General features: G+C 40.7%; 1 protein-coding gene across 1 annotated transcript in view; it reads left to right on the top strand.

Annotated features, from left to right (window-relative positions):
- The window catches only part of ttn.1 (titin, tandem duplicate 1), a 166335-nt gene that overhangs the window by 18330 nt on the left and 129543 nt on the right, over positions 1 to 18462 (top strand). Inside the window, 21 exon segments of the mRNA XM_036544927.1 lie at positions 55 to 336; positions 562 to 828; positions 1647 to 1919; positions 2030 to 2293; positions 2414 to 2674; positions 3203 to 3463; positions 3722 to 3985; positions 4082 to 4342; positions 4439 to 4699; positions 4790 to 5050; positions 5145 to 5286; positions 5430 to 5598; positions 5705 to 5936; positions 7087 to 7371; positions 7547 to 7672; positions 7781 to 7969; positions 8841 to 9230; positions 11555 to 11605; positions 12695 to 16531; positions 17260 to 17538; positions 17744 to 18307. Coding sequence (XP_036400820.1) covers positions 55 to 336; positions 562 to 828; positions 1647 to 1919; positions 2030 to 2293; positions 2414 to 2674; positions 3203 to 3463; positions 3722 to 3985; positions 4082 to 4342; positions 4439 to 4699; positions 4790 to 5050; positions 5145 to 5286; positions 5430 to 5598; positions 5705 to 5936; positions 7087 to 7371; positions 7547 to 7672; positions 7781 to 7969; positions 8841 to 9230; positions 11555 to 11605; positions 12695 to 16531; positions 17260 to 17538; positions 17744 to 18307 — 8919 coding nt within the window.

Raw genomic sequence — 18462 nt, forward strand, 5'->3', positions numbered from 1 at the left:
TCTAAATAATATTACTTATTAATCTGATGCCTTATTCCATTTTTTACATTTCAGCCAAGCAAGTCATTGCATTTACTCAAGAATTAGAGGATGCCAATGCCAAAGAGAAGGACACCATGGTGACCTTTGAGTGCGAAACCAATGAGCCTTTTGTCAAAGTGAAGTGGTTCAAGAACAACATGGAGATTTTCCCGGGAGACAAATACCGCATGCACTCAGACAGGAAGGTGCACTTCCTCTCTGTGCTGGTCATTGACATGGGAGATACCGCAGAGTACAGCTGTGTTGTTGCTGATGACAACCACATCAGAACCACTGCCAGACTAATTGTTGAGGGTAAGTTCTTATTGTGTCACTGCAATAGAACCACATATATATTTAATTTGTTTGTCTTTCTTCTTTAGTTTGTTTGTCATTCACCTCCTGTTGTTGTTTTTTTTTTGTGTGTTAACAATATTTAAGCTGAATCAGCACAATTCAAGTCATTCCATAATAAAATTATAAACAAGTGGACTAATATCACTTAAATAAACAAACTGTGTGTCTGCTATTGTCACACAGGTGCCCCACTGGAAATTGTGAAGAAGCTTGAGAATATGGAAGTGCCTGAAACCTACTCTGGAGAATTTGAATGTGTCGTGTCCCGTGAGGATGTTGAGGGTACCTGGTACTTTGAGAACAAGGAAATCACTCCCAGCAGCAAATACGTCATTTCCTCCCGCCGAGGACGGCACACTCTGTCTGTTAAAGATGTCAAGAAGGAGGACCAGGGAAAATACACATTTGTTGTTGATGAACTGAAGACAAGTGGCTCTTTAAAGATGAAATGTGAGTATTTCTTGATCTGTCAATAAAATGAAGTTGCAGTGAGGAGCATCAGTGTGACAGCTATAGAAAACTAGCTTTAGCTATGACGCTATCACAGCAATTTCATATTCAGCTTTTAGTCATTGTCATTTTTCACTGAGGTGAATGTAATATTGTCTGTCAATGTAAACACTGCAACTGTCAATTAAAATAATAATGAAGTATAACTAATAAATTAAATTCTGAAGAGAACTGAATCAATTAATTAAACACATTCACCTCTTAAGCTACCTTTTAAAAATCTTCTAGCTAAAAGGCAGTGAGAAAATGTGGCTAGCTTGTAGTGAGGTGAAAAAAATACAATTGATGGTAAAACGTTACGCATGGCTGGCACTGTGGGATGTGTCTGTCAGAACAGTGCTTTGCAAATGTATTGTTTCACTCCCTGGTTACTTCACACAGATGAAGACAGCCACATCAGCCACTGAAAATGTACATAAACAGTTCTGTCTAGCAGCTGGACCATGTTTGAAATGTTATGTCTCAGAATTTTGAATGGGAAAATAAACTGAGACATATATGACTGTAAATTATTCAAATGGAAAGCAACTTATTGTAGTTAATACCCATGAAATCCATTTCACTGGTTACATTATTCAACCAGAGCCTTTCTCATCTCTTTGTGCCTGTAATTGCCATTAATGACAATAATTTCTTTTAGTGGTGTTTTTTTTATTGTTGTAACTTCAATTAATGAGGCTGGACACTGAGATTTGATTGTGTATTTTGTTTCTGCAGTGAATGTGAACTAATATGACTCGCGTATTCTTTTCCCTCAGTGCGCCCAGTGACACTGATGCAAGGTCTGTCTGACCTGACCATCTGTGAAGGTGATATTGCCCAGCTGGAGGTGAGGTTCTCTCAGGAGAATGTTGAGGGAGCCTGGATGAAAAACGGACAAGCCATCTCGGCCACTGACCGCATTCACATTGTGATTGACAAGCTCACCCACAAGCTTCTCGTTGAAGATGCCAACAGGGATGACGCTGGAATGTATTCCTTTGTTGTGCCTGCTCAAGATATATCCACCTCTGGAAAGCTAACTGTTCAGAGTAAGCTCTTTTGTAATAAATTTATTAATGTACAAAGAATTATGTTTTAGTGCCATGAACTACATTGCTGTATATTACCATATTAATAAGTGATGTTTTGTTTATTACAGCTATTGGAATCGTGACCCCACTAAAGGATGTGACTTCAGTTGAGGGCACCAAAGCTGTGCTGGAGGCTAAAATCTCAGCTGCCGACATTAGCTCAGTGAAATGGTACCATAATGACAAACTGCTGGTACCAAGTGAGAGGGTCCAGTTTGTTGCTAAAGGATCCAAGCAGCGTCTGGTCTTCAGCAGGACCTTTGCCTCAGACCAGGGACAGTACAAGCTGGTTGTTGGCAAAGCTGATTCTACCTGCAGAGTGACCATTGAAAGTAGGCGTTTATGACTAATATTAAAATCTAATATTAATATCTTTTTTTTCATTAGTGTCAGTGGAAAAAATTTTGGATATGATCATGTTATTAACATCCTGCTTTGAATTATTTGTCTAGGAATTCACATTGTGAAGCATATGGAAGACCAAGTTTGCACTGAAACGCAGAACGTCATCTTTGCGGTTGAGTTGTCCCACCCTGGTATTGATGCTGTTTGGACCTTCAAGAATCAGCATCTCAAAGCAGGTCCCAAATACAAGATAGAAGCCAAGGGCAAGCGCTACACCCTGACTGTCCTTGACACCATGAAGGATGAGGAGGGACAGTACACATTTGCAGCTGGTGAACAGACATCCAGTGCTAAACTTACTGTGTCAGGTATGATACTGCTTAACAGGTACAAAATCATACAATGTAAAACATTACCAACAGTCAAAATGTACTCCACTTATCATTTATTACTTATTTTCTTGTTTTGAGTCCCCAGCTTCCCAGCTTTCTTCCAAGCTAAACTAAATTAATCTATTTTCAATGACCCAACATTAGCAAGAACATGCATCTATAGGGAAGTTAAAGAGAACCTCTTCCTTGATTTTCCCAAAAATCTAACAAAAAAGTATTTTTTAGACAACTTAGAAACCTGTCAGTTTAAAGAAATTTTATATATGAAATTTATAAAAATATGAAAGAAGTTTCTTTAAGATATGTATTGAAAATGGTTATCTGCAATACTTGATACAAATTATTTTATAATCTTCCCACAACCTCTCTCATGACCAACCGGTTTGAGACCAGATTTAGAACCATGGGTTTTTCTTTGCAAATACACACATAAAGTACTAGTCTTGTATACATTACTTTCCCCCCATTTTTAGACCACATATTTTAAACCCTCTCTCCTTCCAGGTGGTGCCATTAACAGACCTCTCCAGGATGTGACTGTGGCAGAGTCCCAGACTGCTGTACTGGAGTGTGAGGTGGCCAACCCCAAAACTGAGGGCAAGTGGCTGAAGGATGGACACACTGTGGACTTCAACGACAACGTCAGGAGCGAGAAGGATGGAGGCGTCAGGCGCCTGGTCATTGCCATCACTAGACCTCAGGACGTTGGGGAATACACCTACCAGGTGGCCAACTCCAAGACAACAGCCAACCTGAGAGTTGAAGGTATTGAGCTGATTATTGAATTAACATTCTTATGCTGTCATGCAATTCCGACAGAAGTTACCTGCCTACGGATTTCCTTAGTGTAAAAAGGTCAATAGCTTTTTTTTATTGCCCTTTTGAATTGTCGTGCTCTTATTTACATCCCTTCGCTGTTAATATCTGGAAGAGATGTTGATTTGTATAAAATGGCAGATCTTATTTCTGTTTCATAAAGGAATTGGTGTGTGCTGATCTGTGTTACAACATCCTTTTGCATAGCTGTGAAGGTCCGGAAGACACTGAAGAACCTGACAGTCACTGAGACCCAGACAGCAGAGTTCAGTCTGGAGCTCACCCACAAGAATGTGAAAGGCTTCCAGTGGATCAAGAATGGCGTGGAGATCCAACCCAGTGAAAAGTATGAAATAATAGCAGACGGCATGGTCCACATCCTTAGGATCAAGAATTGTAACACGCAAGACGAGTCTGTCTATGGATTCAAACTCGGAAAACTGTCTGCAAATGCCAGACTCAATGTTGAGAGTAAGTAGTATTATTGTTTTTAAATTAAAACTAAAAGGGTAACTGTGTATTCCACTGAATATAGAAGCACATTTGACCCCTCATCATCTCTTCTAGATATAAAGATTGTGAAGAAACCCAAGGATGTGACATCTCTGTTGGATTCCACTGCTTCTTTTGAGCTGAGCCTGTCCCATGACAACATCCCAGTGAAATGGATGTTCAATAATGTTGAGCTGAAGCCTAGTGAAAACTGCAAGATACTGTCAGAAAGGAAGGCTCACAAGCTAATCATCCAGAATGTGGGTACTCATAATGCTGGAGAATACACCGCTGTAGTTGGACATTTGCAGTGCAGTGCTTCATTGTATGTTGAAGGTAAGATCTTACAGTGATTTCATAACTTACTGCTATTAAATAATTTTGGATGAGTTATGTTTAAGCACTAAATGTTATTTTTTGTCATCCATCCAGCTTTGCGTGTCACAAAAACCATGAAGAGCATTGAGGTGCCAGAGACCCAGGTGGCCACCTTTGAGTGTGAAGTGTCTCACTTCAATGTCCCATCCACTTGGCTGAAGAATGGGGTCGAGATTGAGATGAGCGAAAAGTTCAGGATCGTGGTGCAAGGAAAACTCCACCAGCTCAAAATAATGAACACCAGCAGAGAGGACTCTGCCGAGTACACTTTCATATGTGGAAATGACAGAGTTTCTGCCACGCTGACTGTCAGCCGTAAGTCACTTTCTGGTCCTTATTTTCCTTGGCTTTCATTGAAAATAATTTCAGCTGTATGATTTTATTGTGTACCCCTCTTTCTTTCAGCCATTTTGATAACATCTATGCTCAAAGACCTCAATGCCCAGGAGAAGGACACTATCACCTTTGAGGTGAATGTAAATTACGAGGGAATCACCTACAAATGGCTGAAGAATGGTGTGGAGATCCGGTCCACAGAAAGATGCCAGACCCGCACCAAACAGCTCACTCACACGCTGACTATCCGAAACGTACACTTCGGGGATGGTGGGGAATACAAGTTTGTGGCTGGGTCTGCTCAAACGTCAGCTAACCTTTATGTTGATGGTAAATATTTGTCTCCTTCATTAGGTAATTTTCTATTTTCTTGATGTAATTTTCCACTTTGATCTTTACTATGTTTGAAAACTGTATATTTCAGCCCGTGTTATTGAATTCACCAAGCACATTAAAGACATCAAAGTAACTGAGAAGAAGAAGGCCATTTTTGAGTGTGAGGTCTCTGAGCCTAACATTCATTTGGTTTGGATGAAAGATGGGCTGGAACTGGAGCCATCTGACAGGTCTGTCTTTTAAAATTTATTTCTTAATTTTCAACCCTGCTGTAGAGAAGGATGAGAGAATGCTTGGAGATTTCTCTGAAATTCTGTGGTTAGCTATATGAATGAATTTTTGTTTGTTGATTTAAAACCTATTCTGTTTCCAGGTACAAAGTTTCCACTGACAAATACATGCACCGTTTGATGATCCAAACTGTGCGCTTGTCTGATGCTGGAGAGTATTCTGTGGTCGCTGGTTCAAGTGTGTCCAAAGCTCATCTCACTGTAGAGGGCCGTGATGTCCGGATTACAGAACCTGCCGAGAAGGAAATCACTGTAAATATGCATTTTACATATCCCAGTATGCATTATACATATTCGTCATCAAATGAAAGATGTAAATTGCATTAGCTCTGACAATATATACTCTGTATTTTTGTAGGTTGTTGAGAAGCAGAGAGCTACATTTGAGTTTGAAGTAAATGAAGATGACATTGAAGCACGCTGGCTAAGGAATGGAGTTGAGATCAAATTTGGGGTTGAGGAGCGTTTCAGCTATGCGGCCATTAGGAAGCTTCACCGCTTGACCATCACAGAAACCTACCGCAGTGATGCTGGAGAGTACACCTTTATTGCTGGCAGGAACAGGAGTGTAGTTACTCTGCACGTCAACAGTAAGTAGCACCTTTTTACTTAAAGCACTTCCTTCCTTTGATACTGGAAAAAACAGACGTTCTTACAAAAATAAATGCTTCTTTGAAGTGAGTGTATTATTATATGTGGATGGGAGAGCAAGCAAAGTGCAAGATATATACCCCACAGTTTTCACCTTTCCACAGTACCTCTTTTTCCTTTCCATTGAGGAGGCTTTGAACAGCATATTTTACTGCATCCAGTACCCTGCACATAAATAATGATTCAAGCCGCAATGCTGTACCCCCTCAATAACATTTGCAAAAATGATTGCTGAATGAGCTTGCAAATGTGCATTTTTTGTTTTGTTTTTCTGCCTTATCCTGTGCTGCTCTACTTAGATTTATCAAACTGGAAAATGGAATACAAATGGTTATTGCAGGGGTAGGCCTAGTCATTTTGTAAGGAGGCCAGCAGCTAAGGTGTCTGTATTCAGTGAGGTTTGAGAACTGCAGTCACAGTCATGATCAGAGTGATGGCCATGTGGCAAGCTTTACTGCAGCATACTGTAAGACAGGGAAAAGGATAACAAGAATAACTGGATTTGGATTATTTTACTAGTGGTGAGCGTTGTCTGCAACTGACATCAGAAACATAACTGGTAATGCTACATGTGCTGTATTTGAGAGAATGATTGCATGTGCAAAGGACCAGTTCTTAGTCATGAGCAGCTTCTTTTGTGCTCTTTGACAACTCTTTCCCATTGAGGATTTTTTGCTTTGATGATAATCTTAAAATGACATTCATTAATTTGACTTCACTGAAATGATAATAATAGTGACACTGCACATGATCAAATGCAGTAGGACCTTCTGAATGTCAGCATGGGCAGATGTGTGGCTGCTTCTTATGAAGATAGGAAATGAAACATTTTAAAAATCCTTCACCGGACCACAAGGAACCTGGCAGTTTAAGTATAGCCAAAGGCTTAAATTGGGCACACTCTGGAACATCCAAAATGATCTATGTGCAAGAACATAGCTGTAATGGAGAAACCTTGGATATCTTTATTTATGTGGCCAAAATCCAATCGGAATGAAATATCCTTCCTTAAACATTATGAGACCTTTAGATAAATCTGTTCCTTTGTAACCAAGCTTCCATTCACCATTCCTCTCCTGTTTGATTCAGTTCCTGAGCCGCCTCAGATGGTTCGGCATATGCAGCCCCTGTCTGTGGAGGTTGGCAAGCCTGCCCGTTTCTCTGTGGTGGTGACGGGCATCCCTCAGCCACAGGTGTTCTGGTACAAGGACTCCCAGGCTCTGTCCCCTGGATTCAAGTGCAAGTTCCTCCATGAAGGGAATGAGCACACACTGCTGCTCATTGAGGTCTTCCCAGAGGATGCAGCCGTCTACAACTGTGAGGCCAAGAATGACTATGGCATGGTTACCAGCACTGCTTCTCTTAATGTGGAAGGTAAGAGTGACCAGTACTATAGGTATCATAATGGTACAACAGGACTACTCCCATACCATGTGATATATGTGAAGTAAAAGAGCCAGTTAGAGTCTTCCAAAATTTGTAAGTTTGAAAGTTTGATTTGTATATTTGTTCAGTAATTAATCTGGTCTGTGTTGTCTGTGTTTTTTAGTTCCTGAGGTTATTTCCCCTGATATTGGAACCCCACTCTCACCTCCTGTGATCATCTCTCCTATTTACAACACTTCCACTAAGGAGGGAGAGTCTGCTAGATTCCAGTGTCGTGTGTCTGGAGAAGGTACTACACCATTTTATACTCCTCCTTTGTTACTTAATCTTATCATTGATTATTGCCATAATCGTCATCAAAACTGTTAAATTAACCCTTTGTTATTCTGTCATTCAGACCTGAAAATTACCTGGTACTGCAAAGACAAGGAGATCAAGCAGTCTGACTTTTTCAAGATGTCTCAGTATGATGATAACTGCCTACTGGAAATTGCCAGAGCTTACCCTGAGGATGCTGGGGAGTATACTTGTGTTGCTAGAAACTCAGCTGGAATGGTCTCATGCTCAGCAGTTTTAACTCTTGAGGGTAAGTCGTTACTTAATCAGTTAAAAGCATGGCAACAACATTTATGTTATTGTTTGAGTTGCATTTTGACCACATAATGGTTTACATGCTTATTTAGTTTCAGGTTTTACGCTTTACCTGATTGACTTACAGCATGTGCTTTTAGTACTTAGCTGAGATTTGCCATTATTCCTCCATTAATGGCATACAGTAAAATAGCTTCGCTATTGCTGTGTCAGATTAAATTACATTAAATGTACTCAAGGGACAACGGATGCAATTGCTCGTGTTTTATGACCAGTCACTAGTACCTATAAAGCATCATTCTGGTATGTAGATATTAGGGTTCTGTGTCAACTGGCCATCATAGAAAAGTTTGTGACATTCACATGGTACTGGATGGCACATCCACATGTTTAGGTTGTAGTTATTTAAGTAGCTCTACAATTAGCATATCATAATGGTTAACACAATAATAAATAACATAATAAAAATACTGGCAGGGAATGAGCTACCTCTGGTTAAATACACACTGCAGAGACTGCCTTCCACTTTCACAAATCTCAAGCTCTATTCTATTCTCTATTACATTTGTAGTTCACAATGCATTTGATCCATCAATGGCTCACATTGCATTGCCATTGTGTAGTTTAACTCTTTTCTTAAAATGTGTAGTAGTACTAACTCTCAGTCTGGTCGATAAGTAGCAGCAGAGTTTTCAGGGCAGAGCAGGCTGGTATTGTGATGTCATTTGCAGAACCCTAATAAGGAAAACTGATATATATACGTATGTACCTGTTTATTCATAATAATATCATAATGCATATACAATTTGCATTTTTTATACATGCATGTGTATAAAAAATTTGAACAGCGACATACTTCCTTTCAGGGCATAAACAAACTGAGGACAGTACATCCAAGTCTCAGTGGCATGTCTCAACCAGTCTTTCCACAAGCATATCGAGTGTAAAGAAGGAGCCTATTGGTCAAAGGCCCACTTTCATTCAGCCAATCACAAGCTGCACGGTGCTTCATGGGGAAGTGGCCAGATTCCATGCTCGTGTGTCCGGCATGCCAAAGCCAGAGATCCGCTGGTTTCACAACCAGCAGCTAATAAAGGCAACAAAAAACATTGTCTTTCATTTCGATGAAATGACAAACACTGCAACGCTAATTATAGTCGATGCTTTCTCTGAGCATGCTGGAGAGTACACTTGCAAAGCAACCAATAGTGCTGGAGAGGCGGTATGCACGGCCATCCTTTCAGTAACCAAAGAAGGTAAATTGAATTTGTTTTTTGCAAGTTAGTTTAATATTTTATTAATGATCCACCAAGCTTAACAAATGAACCACCAACATCCCAATTCTCAATATGTCTTCTCCTGTCAACCTTCTTCCATTTGCTGTGCTTTCTTAATCACGTTAAACCCCTCTAACCTAAACTTCTTACATTTACTAATACTAATTTCACAACTTAACAAATGCATCCACAGTTCTATTGTTCTTGGCAATGAGCAGGCAATTGGTAGTAATATGTCACTTGTCCATCCAAGACAAAGGATGTTGAAAGCTTAATATGGTCAAAGATTGACAACTCTCCATTCTTCACTCTGACAACCATTTCATCATCAACGGTCAAGAGGATGCCCTGCTATGCAAGTGATATGGAATCCACCCTTTGCTTTTCATTGATCTCTCTTTCCATATGTCATCAAACCAAACCTGTCCAGCACTCCCTGCACTGAGCATGGCGAACAGAATCTTTCCATATTATGAAGCTGATACTTTGCTTGTTTATTCCTGTTTAATACTTTTGTTTTTTCTATTAGATCAAACGGTGAAAACATTAGATAGGCAAAGTGTCTCAACAACTGGAATGTCTGGAACAGAAAGGGTCACCTCTCAGACAATGAGTGAGGCTTGTGCTGATTCTTCACTGTATACTCGAAAAGTGGAAACATATTCAAAAGAATTCCAATCAGTGGAGGAGATTCCCCACCATATCAGAATGTCAGAAACTGTGTCTGAGAAGTCCACTATGAAGATCTCGACATCATCTGTACAAAGAACCGAGGTCCAGCAGCAAGTCACCATTGTGGAGGAATCTGAGATAGGCATTGCCAGGAGCCCTGTGTTGCTACTGAAAATGAATGATCTCAGAGTGAGAACTGGTGAGGTGGCCCAGTTCATCTGCTCCTTTGATGGGCAGCCCTTTACTGAGGTTGCGTGGGACCACAATGGAAGGAAGGTCACAAATACAGAGAGGATAACATGCACTCAGAACGGAGGAGTATTTTCTCTCACCATCCTCAGTGTCCAGCTTGGGGATCAGGGGTGTTATCGCTGCACAGTAAAAAATAAATATGGCGAGAACAGAACCTCTGCACAACTTGTGGTGGAAGGTGGTTACAAGATATTTTTTCCCCATTATTGAACCATTTCATTTCATTCTGCTTGCTCCTGCCATTATGTCTAGCTACCTTAGTCGTATAGTTTCCTTTAAAACGTAACTAATCATTACTGATAGTGTTATAACTCACTGAAAAACAGATACTTCCTTGACCTGTGCTCTAACATCATCTTCCCAGGCTACTAACATTCATTATTTAAATCTAAAATATCCTCTCACTTTTGTGTTTGATACCTAATAATTTTCCCTAACTTTATTCTCACTCAGCTGAAGAAGCAAATGCCAAAGCAGAAACCCCAGTCCCCTGTGATTCAGTCAGTAATGGTTCTAAAACAGACAAAGAACACAGTAAGAAACCCACTGGCCAAGACAAGCAGGAGACCTCACAGAAACGTGGACTTTCACCGCCCTCTGCCAAAAGAACACAGAGGCAGATAAACCGAGATTATTACCCCGATGTTGTGCCCTGTGAAGAACCAGACATGGGCAATGTCACCATCCCAGAGTTCCTTCAGAAACTGCCCCCAGAAATCTTTGCTAAACAAGGAGACAGCGTGTCTCTCTTTTGCCTTATAAAGGGCATCCCCTCGCCTTGTGTTATTTGGCTGTTCAATCGCTTGATTGTTGAAGAGTCAGCGTTGTACTCGTTGAAACACGATGGGCCCCTGTGCTGTTTAAACTTAAAGAACATCAGTCCTGCGCACGGCGGTATTTACACGTGCAAAATAGTCAATTCAGCCGGAGACGCTGCGTGCAGCACTCACCTCAGGGTGACCACAGGTTGGCAAGTGCATGGTTTGGTACTTCCTAGTTTGAACCTGGCATCCATTTCACTGCTGCATCCCACTGTTATATCGCTGGACATGAGGGACTTATAGTGTGACACTTTTCAGAAAACAGGCATGAAGGCATGAAACAGAAATGAAGATACCTGCCGGAATTCGTTAGAGGTTCTGCTTGGGCAATATATCCTGCTTTTTATTTTCATTTCAGAACTGAAGACAATAGGACCAGAAAAGCACAAGCATGTCACAGTCCCCTCCCCACTCCCCCCTCCCCTCCCCACACATAGATGCACTTTTGGACACGGAAAATGCATGCCGGGCAACGGCATCTGCTTACTGTCTTTTTATTTTGCCATTATGGGAATGTTTTTGGTTATTTTACCTTACAGTTCCTCTTTTTCTTTATAGTGATGAAAGTGGAAGAACATACTGAAGTCAGAATTAAGGAAGAAGTCAAAGGTAACTTTTTTTTTCACTATGCACGCAAATGATTTTTTTTGTGCAGCCATATCTTGTCATTTCTGAAATTTGGAAGTTTTTCTATCTGCAGTATCTCCAACTGGCTTGCGTGTCTTGGATCATATGTATTGTTTGTTGGTGTTTTTTGATTTTTTTTTTTTTACTATACAGAAGTCAAGGTTGTAGCTGCAAAACTGAAACATTTAAAAAGGAAAGTTAGTGAAATACTGCCAAATTGTCTTGTGTTCTAGAATTGTATATGTTTCTTAAGGTGAAAACACCAGTAAAATGGGAGAACCATTCGATTTTAGTTAAAGAGGTGGTATTACGGGGCATGTACTGTACACTTTCAAAATTATACTTTTGCCCACATGAATCATGTCAGCAGCAGGTTTTTTTAACAATAAGTTACAAATTAGATTAGAACTTATTCGATCAAATCAAATATATATTTGAACATATGTAATTTTACATATTTTAAAGTTTAAATTTGCTTGAATTATTTAATCTGTCAATACAACTGACAAATCTCAGCAGTCGATTTTGATTAATAAAAGTGATGCAGTAAGTAATGCCTGATGAAGAATATTTATTCAAGCAACCCTCAGGATTTAAGGTAATGAATGAAAAGTTCCTGGACAAAGCAGTTGCATAAGTGGGTAATGTAATTGTAAATTCCAGTTTGAACAAAAAGCATATCCATGAATATGTGTATGTAAAGAAACAAGCGGTTTGTTTTAACTTTACCCTTTTTTACCTTCTCTTACCACTTCTTGCATAGGTCAATAGTTTGACACTTGTCTCTGCTTTGGAATTTTCTAAAACTTTGTACAAATCTTGATAAATATTTTGATAAATTCATTCAAATGGACATTCCAAGTGGTCATTGGGTAATGAAAGGCCAGACTATTGTGCTGGCTGACACTACTGTGCAAAGAGAAATAACAGCTAATTCTTCAAAAGAAGCACCCTCGGAACAGCACAGTACTGAATGAAACTTAAACATGGAGAAACCTCTCACAGCTTAGGAAATGGGATCTTTGAAGTATAGATATTTTGAGTAAATCTAAACTGTATTATTTTTTACAGCATTTTCTAGCATGACTGTCTCAACTGAAGAAGAGAAAAAAGAATTCTACAGCACGGGCCAACAGTTAGCAAAAAAAATAACACTTGAGCTCAAGCCAGAGTCTCAATATTTTTCAAGTACATTAGAAAAGAAAAAAGAAAAGCCAGTTTTTTTGACCCAACTAGCACCAGCAGATATCTCTGTTGGAGACACGGCTAAATTTACTGTCACAGTGTCTGGCTTTCCAAAGCCTAAAGTTCAGTGGTTTCATAATGGACAGGAGATCAAATCCTCATCAGTTTACAAAATTATTGAAGAGGAACACAAATATACTTTGATCATTTCTCAGGTGAAGACAGAGTATGAAGGGGAGTACTCTTGTACTGCCAGCAACAGGTTTGGTCAATCAACTTGTTCTGCATTCCTGCATGTTAGAGTGAAGGGGGTGCCCAAACAAGAGCATCGGGTAGAGAAAGTGGTAAGAGTCACTGGCCAACCCCCTCGTTTCACCACAGCGATAGAACCCATACAGTGCACAGAGGGAGGTGAGGCTCAATTTCGATACAAAGTGACTGGGGACCCACTGCCTGAGATTCAGTGGTTTAGGGGTAGTTACCAAATTCAGCCCAGTAAATACTTCTCTGTGGTAAATAACCCAGATGGTTCTGGGTACTTAATCATGAAAGGCATCCAGCAAGAAGACAGTGGTCTCTACACATGTAGGGCATCCAACCCATCTGGGGAGGCCTCTTGCAGCGCTGAACTGATTGTGTTCCGTGAGACTGTCTCTGTTTCTAGCCACCAGGATCACCTGTTTTTTCAGAAGCAAAAAGGTTACAAAGTGTCCATGACTGAGCAGGCTACTGAGTCTCGTCTGTACATGGTGAATCTTCCAGGGGAGGCCAGAGCCAGCTTGCAGGAAGGACATCAGATGGTTTACACCATCGGCACTGAGGCTAGGCAGACAATAGCCAGTGAGCAGGTGGACACTTTGCAAGAGGTGGCAATCTCAGCTGCCACCTTGCAGAGAGAGCAAGTCACCCACCAAGCTGCAGTGCTGCAGTCTCATGATATGGAGGAGAGGGTGATGATAGCACCCACTCAGCTCCGTCCAACTGCGGCATTACCTGGGAGACAGCTCCACATGGCGTCCTTCACCTCTGCTGTTCAGGAAAGCCATGGTTTCACAGAGCAGCACTCTGAACGCATCCAAAGTCCAGAGGTCACAGAGGTAGAGCTGACTCGGGAGCAGAGCTCAAAGCTCATGTCTGCCATTTCAGAGGAAATAACACCAGTAGTCACTGTGCGAGCTGAGTCTTTAAGTGACAGGAAGCCTGAGAAGATAAAGCCAACTCCTGAGCCAAAGCATGTTGTCAGTGGTCACCAGGTAGAAACCAGATTACCAATTTTGAAAGAAAAATCTGACATTATTCCTAAACCTGAAGTGGAAAAAAGTTACAGAGTAAAAGAAGGTGTCAAAATATTGTACTCTGCCATATCAACGGAGACACAAGAAATGTCTGAAGCCCATTCAACGGAATTCTCCTCTTTAGACTCTGCTACACAGTCTTCAGTAGTGAAGGAACTGCCTAAGCCGTTTTTTCTATCTGCTAGTGAGACTAAACACACATTATCAAAAGAACAGAGATTTGACGTATACAAACCAGAGGAAGAGAGGGCACAACTGGGCAAGGATAGATTTGTTAAATCAGCTCTAACTGCTGAAGAAAAGCATGAGCTCCAGGCCGAACACACAAAACAAATACCGGGTTTAGAAAGCGCTGTTTCAGTGCATTCAGGAAGAGAAGTGGACCAGGTCAAACACTTACAGGTGATAACAGACCAGAACACACTTCCTTCTGAAGGCAGATTTACTTGTGAGAAGCCAGTAGCAGAGCAAGCAGATATTACAAAAAGCCCCACTATGTTGCATACAGTTTCGACAGATGAACAGAAATCTATTACTTGTGAAGAGACATTTCAGTTTTCTTCTGAAGACAGTGTATTTTCCATTCTGCCCACAAAAGAAGCTCCTGCCACTTTACATCTCCAGACTATTCACCCAGAAACGACATTATCTAAAGAAAGCATACTTACTGTTGAAAGGCCCAGCCAGCAGGTAGCTGTGCAGAGACAGGAAAGGGTTCGCAGACATGCGATAAGCACAGAGGAGAAAAGGGAGCTAATTGCTGATTATTCTACAGACCTTGATGTGTCAGTCACAGGTGTCCACTCTGAGCAAATAATAGAACCAAAACCTCAAACTATTCTTCAAGTGATTTCAGAGCCCATGCAGCTGCCGAAGGAAACTCCCTTCACCACTGAAGTGAAACAGCAGCGGGCATCAGTGCAGAAGGAGGATCGCTGGAATATTATGCACGTAGTGACCTCAGCAGACAGTCGAGCTATGGAAGAGGGACACACTGATATCTTGGCAGGGGTTCAGACTTCCCTTTGTAAAACAGAAGTCGAGCCAAAAGTCCCCACTGAGCCAATTCACATAGAGGAGAAAGCAATCTCAACTGAGAGTTGTGTTGCTTTAGAGGCAGCACAGCAAGATTTTGCAGTCCAGATTCAAGAGGGTCAGTCAGTGCGACAATCAATACAAATGGAAGAAAAACAGATTATGGTTGGTGAACAGTCAAGGGAAATAATAAAATCAGAGACAACTGCAGTTAGTATCACAACACAGCCGAGGGGGGCCTTACTGGTCCACGAATCCCAAGAAAGTAAGGCTCTTCCAAAAGAGCTTACCTTTGTCATCCAGGTACCAAAACCATTTGGATTAGACATCAGATGTCAGCTTAAGAGTGCACTGCAGACTGCTGTAGCACATGAACAGCCATTGCTTCTTGCTGAAGTTGCACAAAGCATACAAGCTGTTGAGGTAAAGGAAGTCAAGGTAGTCAAAGAACCTAAATATACCATGTTCACATACCTTATTACAACAAGTGGCGCCCCTATGGAAATAACCATTGGTTTTGAAGGTGATTATCCTCAGACTGCTGATCTGAAGAATGAGCTTAAAGCAGCTTTGTACTCCATCATTCATTGTGAACAGCAGGTCCTGACCTTAGAACAGCCAGGTACTCAGCTGTTTGATAGGCCTCAGAGATTACAGGTTAGCAGCACAGCTTCAAAGGAAATGCTGTCGTCCATGGTGGAGACAGTTACAGTTGCAGAGAGCGTTTCAGATTTCACTGGACCAAAAACTCATTCTGCTGCACTTGAGACTGAAGCTCAAGCATTCTTCCAAAGTGCGAAAGCTCAAGAATATACCATGATGCAAGAATCACAAGAAATCTTTTACAAAGGCTCAGCGAGATCTGAGGTAATGAAAGTGGCCACAGAGTCAAAGTTCCAGGAGTCCATGCAGATGACCAGGCAGGAAGTCAAAACTGTGACAGTAAAAGGCCGTGAGAGAGATGTGGGGGCAGCAGATATAACTACAGATATGCCTCTGGCACCAATCCCAGCTGACCACACAGTAGACGTTGTTATACAAAAAGAAAGAAGAGAGGAGTTTCTGAAAGAGGAAGTTGTTATAACAAAGCCCCCAGAAAAACAGACCAAAGATTACCCTATCATAGAAACTTTTCTGGAAGACATTACCATAGACGAGCATAGCAAGGTTACATTCTCTGTAATTATAAAATATGCTAAAAAGGTCAACTGGCTTTTCAATGGAAAATTGGTTAAATCTGGCAAGGAGTTCCGATGTTCAAAGGATCATGATACTTATACGCTCGTAATTGACAAGGTTATCAAGGAGAAGCACCAAGGAGAATTTATCTGTGAGGCTGTGAATGAAGCTGGCAAGACTTCAACATCATCGAAACTCACAGTTGTCTTAAGAGGTTGGATTATGGGGATATACTGTTGACAGTTTCTTTGAACAGCTAACTTTTAATTTTACTGTATACTCGTAAATTCAATATTATATTACTTCATGACTAACAGTTTGTCTCACTTTCTCTCGTTTTATTCTTTGATCTTAAGAGACAATCGCTTTAGATTTTATTTTTAGTTCTTCCTCTTTTGAGGATTTTTCTTAATAAAATATTACCTTATGATCACTTTTTGCTGTATTGTGCAGCTTGTGTAGAATTGAATGCCATTCATTCATTTAAATCATTTCAGTAATCACTAATAACAATTGATTTATTTAAATTCCAACCCCAGATCCATTCACTATTTGCTTTGTTTCCAGCTCTTCATTTCACTGTTTTTGGAATTTTTTTTTTCTTCATTTTGCTTTCATGAAACGCATGCGTATTCTCTTTGGACCATTTTCAGCTGAACACCAAAACATTTGTGCATGTTTTCTGTGTCATTACCTCACAGTTTCATTCTTCACCAAATCTTCATTGTAAAATAATGTTTTTTTTTTCTCCTAATATTTTCCACCCTTTCCTTTCACAGTCACTCCCAGGATTACTAGTGTATGCACCCCTATCATCCTCGTTTCAGCTGATCACCTCCCCACTCTAACGGCACAATGTGAATCATTGACACTGAATCATTGACAATGTGCTAATATGTTTTTTTTTTTCTTCTCCCCACCAACCTTGCCATGGCTACTCAGTGCCACCCGTTTTTAGGCATAAAATCCAGCCCCTGGAAATAAATCTTGGCAGCAATGCCAAGTTTGAGTGCGAGATTGAGGAAGCTCCAAATGTGAAGTTCAAGTGGTACAAGTCTGGCACTGAGCTCAGAGACAGCGAGAAGTGCAGGATCCTTAGTCGGTACCACACCTCTTCGATGGAGCTGCTGAACCCAACCAAAGCCGACAGCGCTGAATATACTTGCAAAGCCACCAACCAACATGGCAGTGACAGCTGCTCGGCTTCCCTCACAGTGACTGGTAAGTTGAATTAAAAGTTTTATTTCACATTATTTAACTGTCAGTTGAGACATTCTTCAGATTTTAAAGGTGGGAATTGAATATTTTATTGATCTTATTTTGTCCACAGTACTAGATTCTTGAAAAGCTGTTTTGTATCATTGTATCTTGTTGAAAATTATTTGAACTTGTTTAATTAATATTCCTTTGTTTTGAATTTTTGTAGAAGTTTTTCCACCTGTCTTTGTTACTAAGCCTGACCCAATGACCGTATATGTGGGAAAACAAGCAAGACTTCAGTGTGTAGTTACCGGCTCCTCCCCAATGAATGTTGTGTGGCAAAAAGGCAATGTTGCCATTTCCTCAGAGGGAAACTTCAAAATCCTCTCTGAAAAGAACAAGCACACTCTTGAAATTCTGAATCTTCAACTCACTGATCAGGGCACATACCTTTGCAAAGCATCTAACAGCGTGGGAACAGACATATGCAGCACAGAACTGAGAGTGATTAACAAGCCCAGCTTTGTTAAAACCTTTGAGTCAGTGGCAGTAGCTGTGGGCAACCCACTGCGGCTTGAGTGTCAGGTGGATGAAGACACTGGTGTGGTCATCACCTGGACCAGGGATGGCAAGAAGCTGCATCACACCATGGATCACAAAATTTCTTTTGAAGACAAGATTGCCACTCTTGAAATTCCATATGCACAACTTAAAGATACAGGGATGTATGTCTGCACTGCTGCAAATGATGCTGGAAGCAGTAACTGTTCTTCCATGGTAACTGTGCAAGGTAAGACATGGGAGTTAATTTTCCTGTTTTGTGTAGTATTTGTGAATGAGCAAATATCCATATCAGGAAGTTAACATCTTTTGTGTGTGAAAAGACCGATATATTGATTAAAAAAAAAAAAAAAAAGGCTGTCCCCTCAGCCGCCTCTTCAGTTA

The sequence above is a fragment of the Megalops cyprinoides genome, chromosome 14, assembly GCF_013368585.1.
Source record: "Megalops cyprinoides isolate fMegCyp1 chromosome 14, fMegCyp1.pri, whole genome shotgun sequence".
Taxonomy (NCBI): Eukaryota; Metazoa; Chordata; class Actinopteri; order Elopiformes; family Megalopidae; genus Megalops; species Megalops cyprinoides.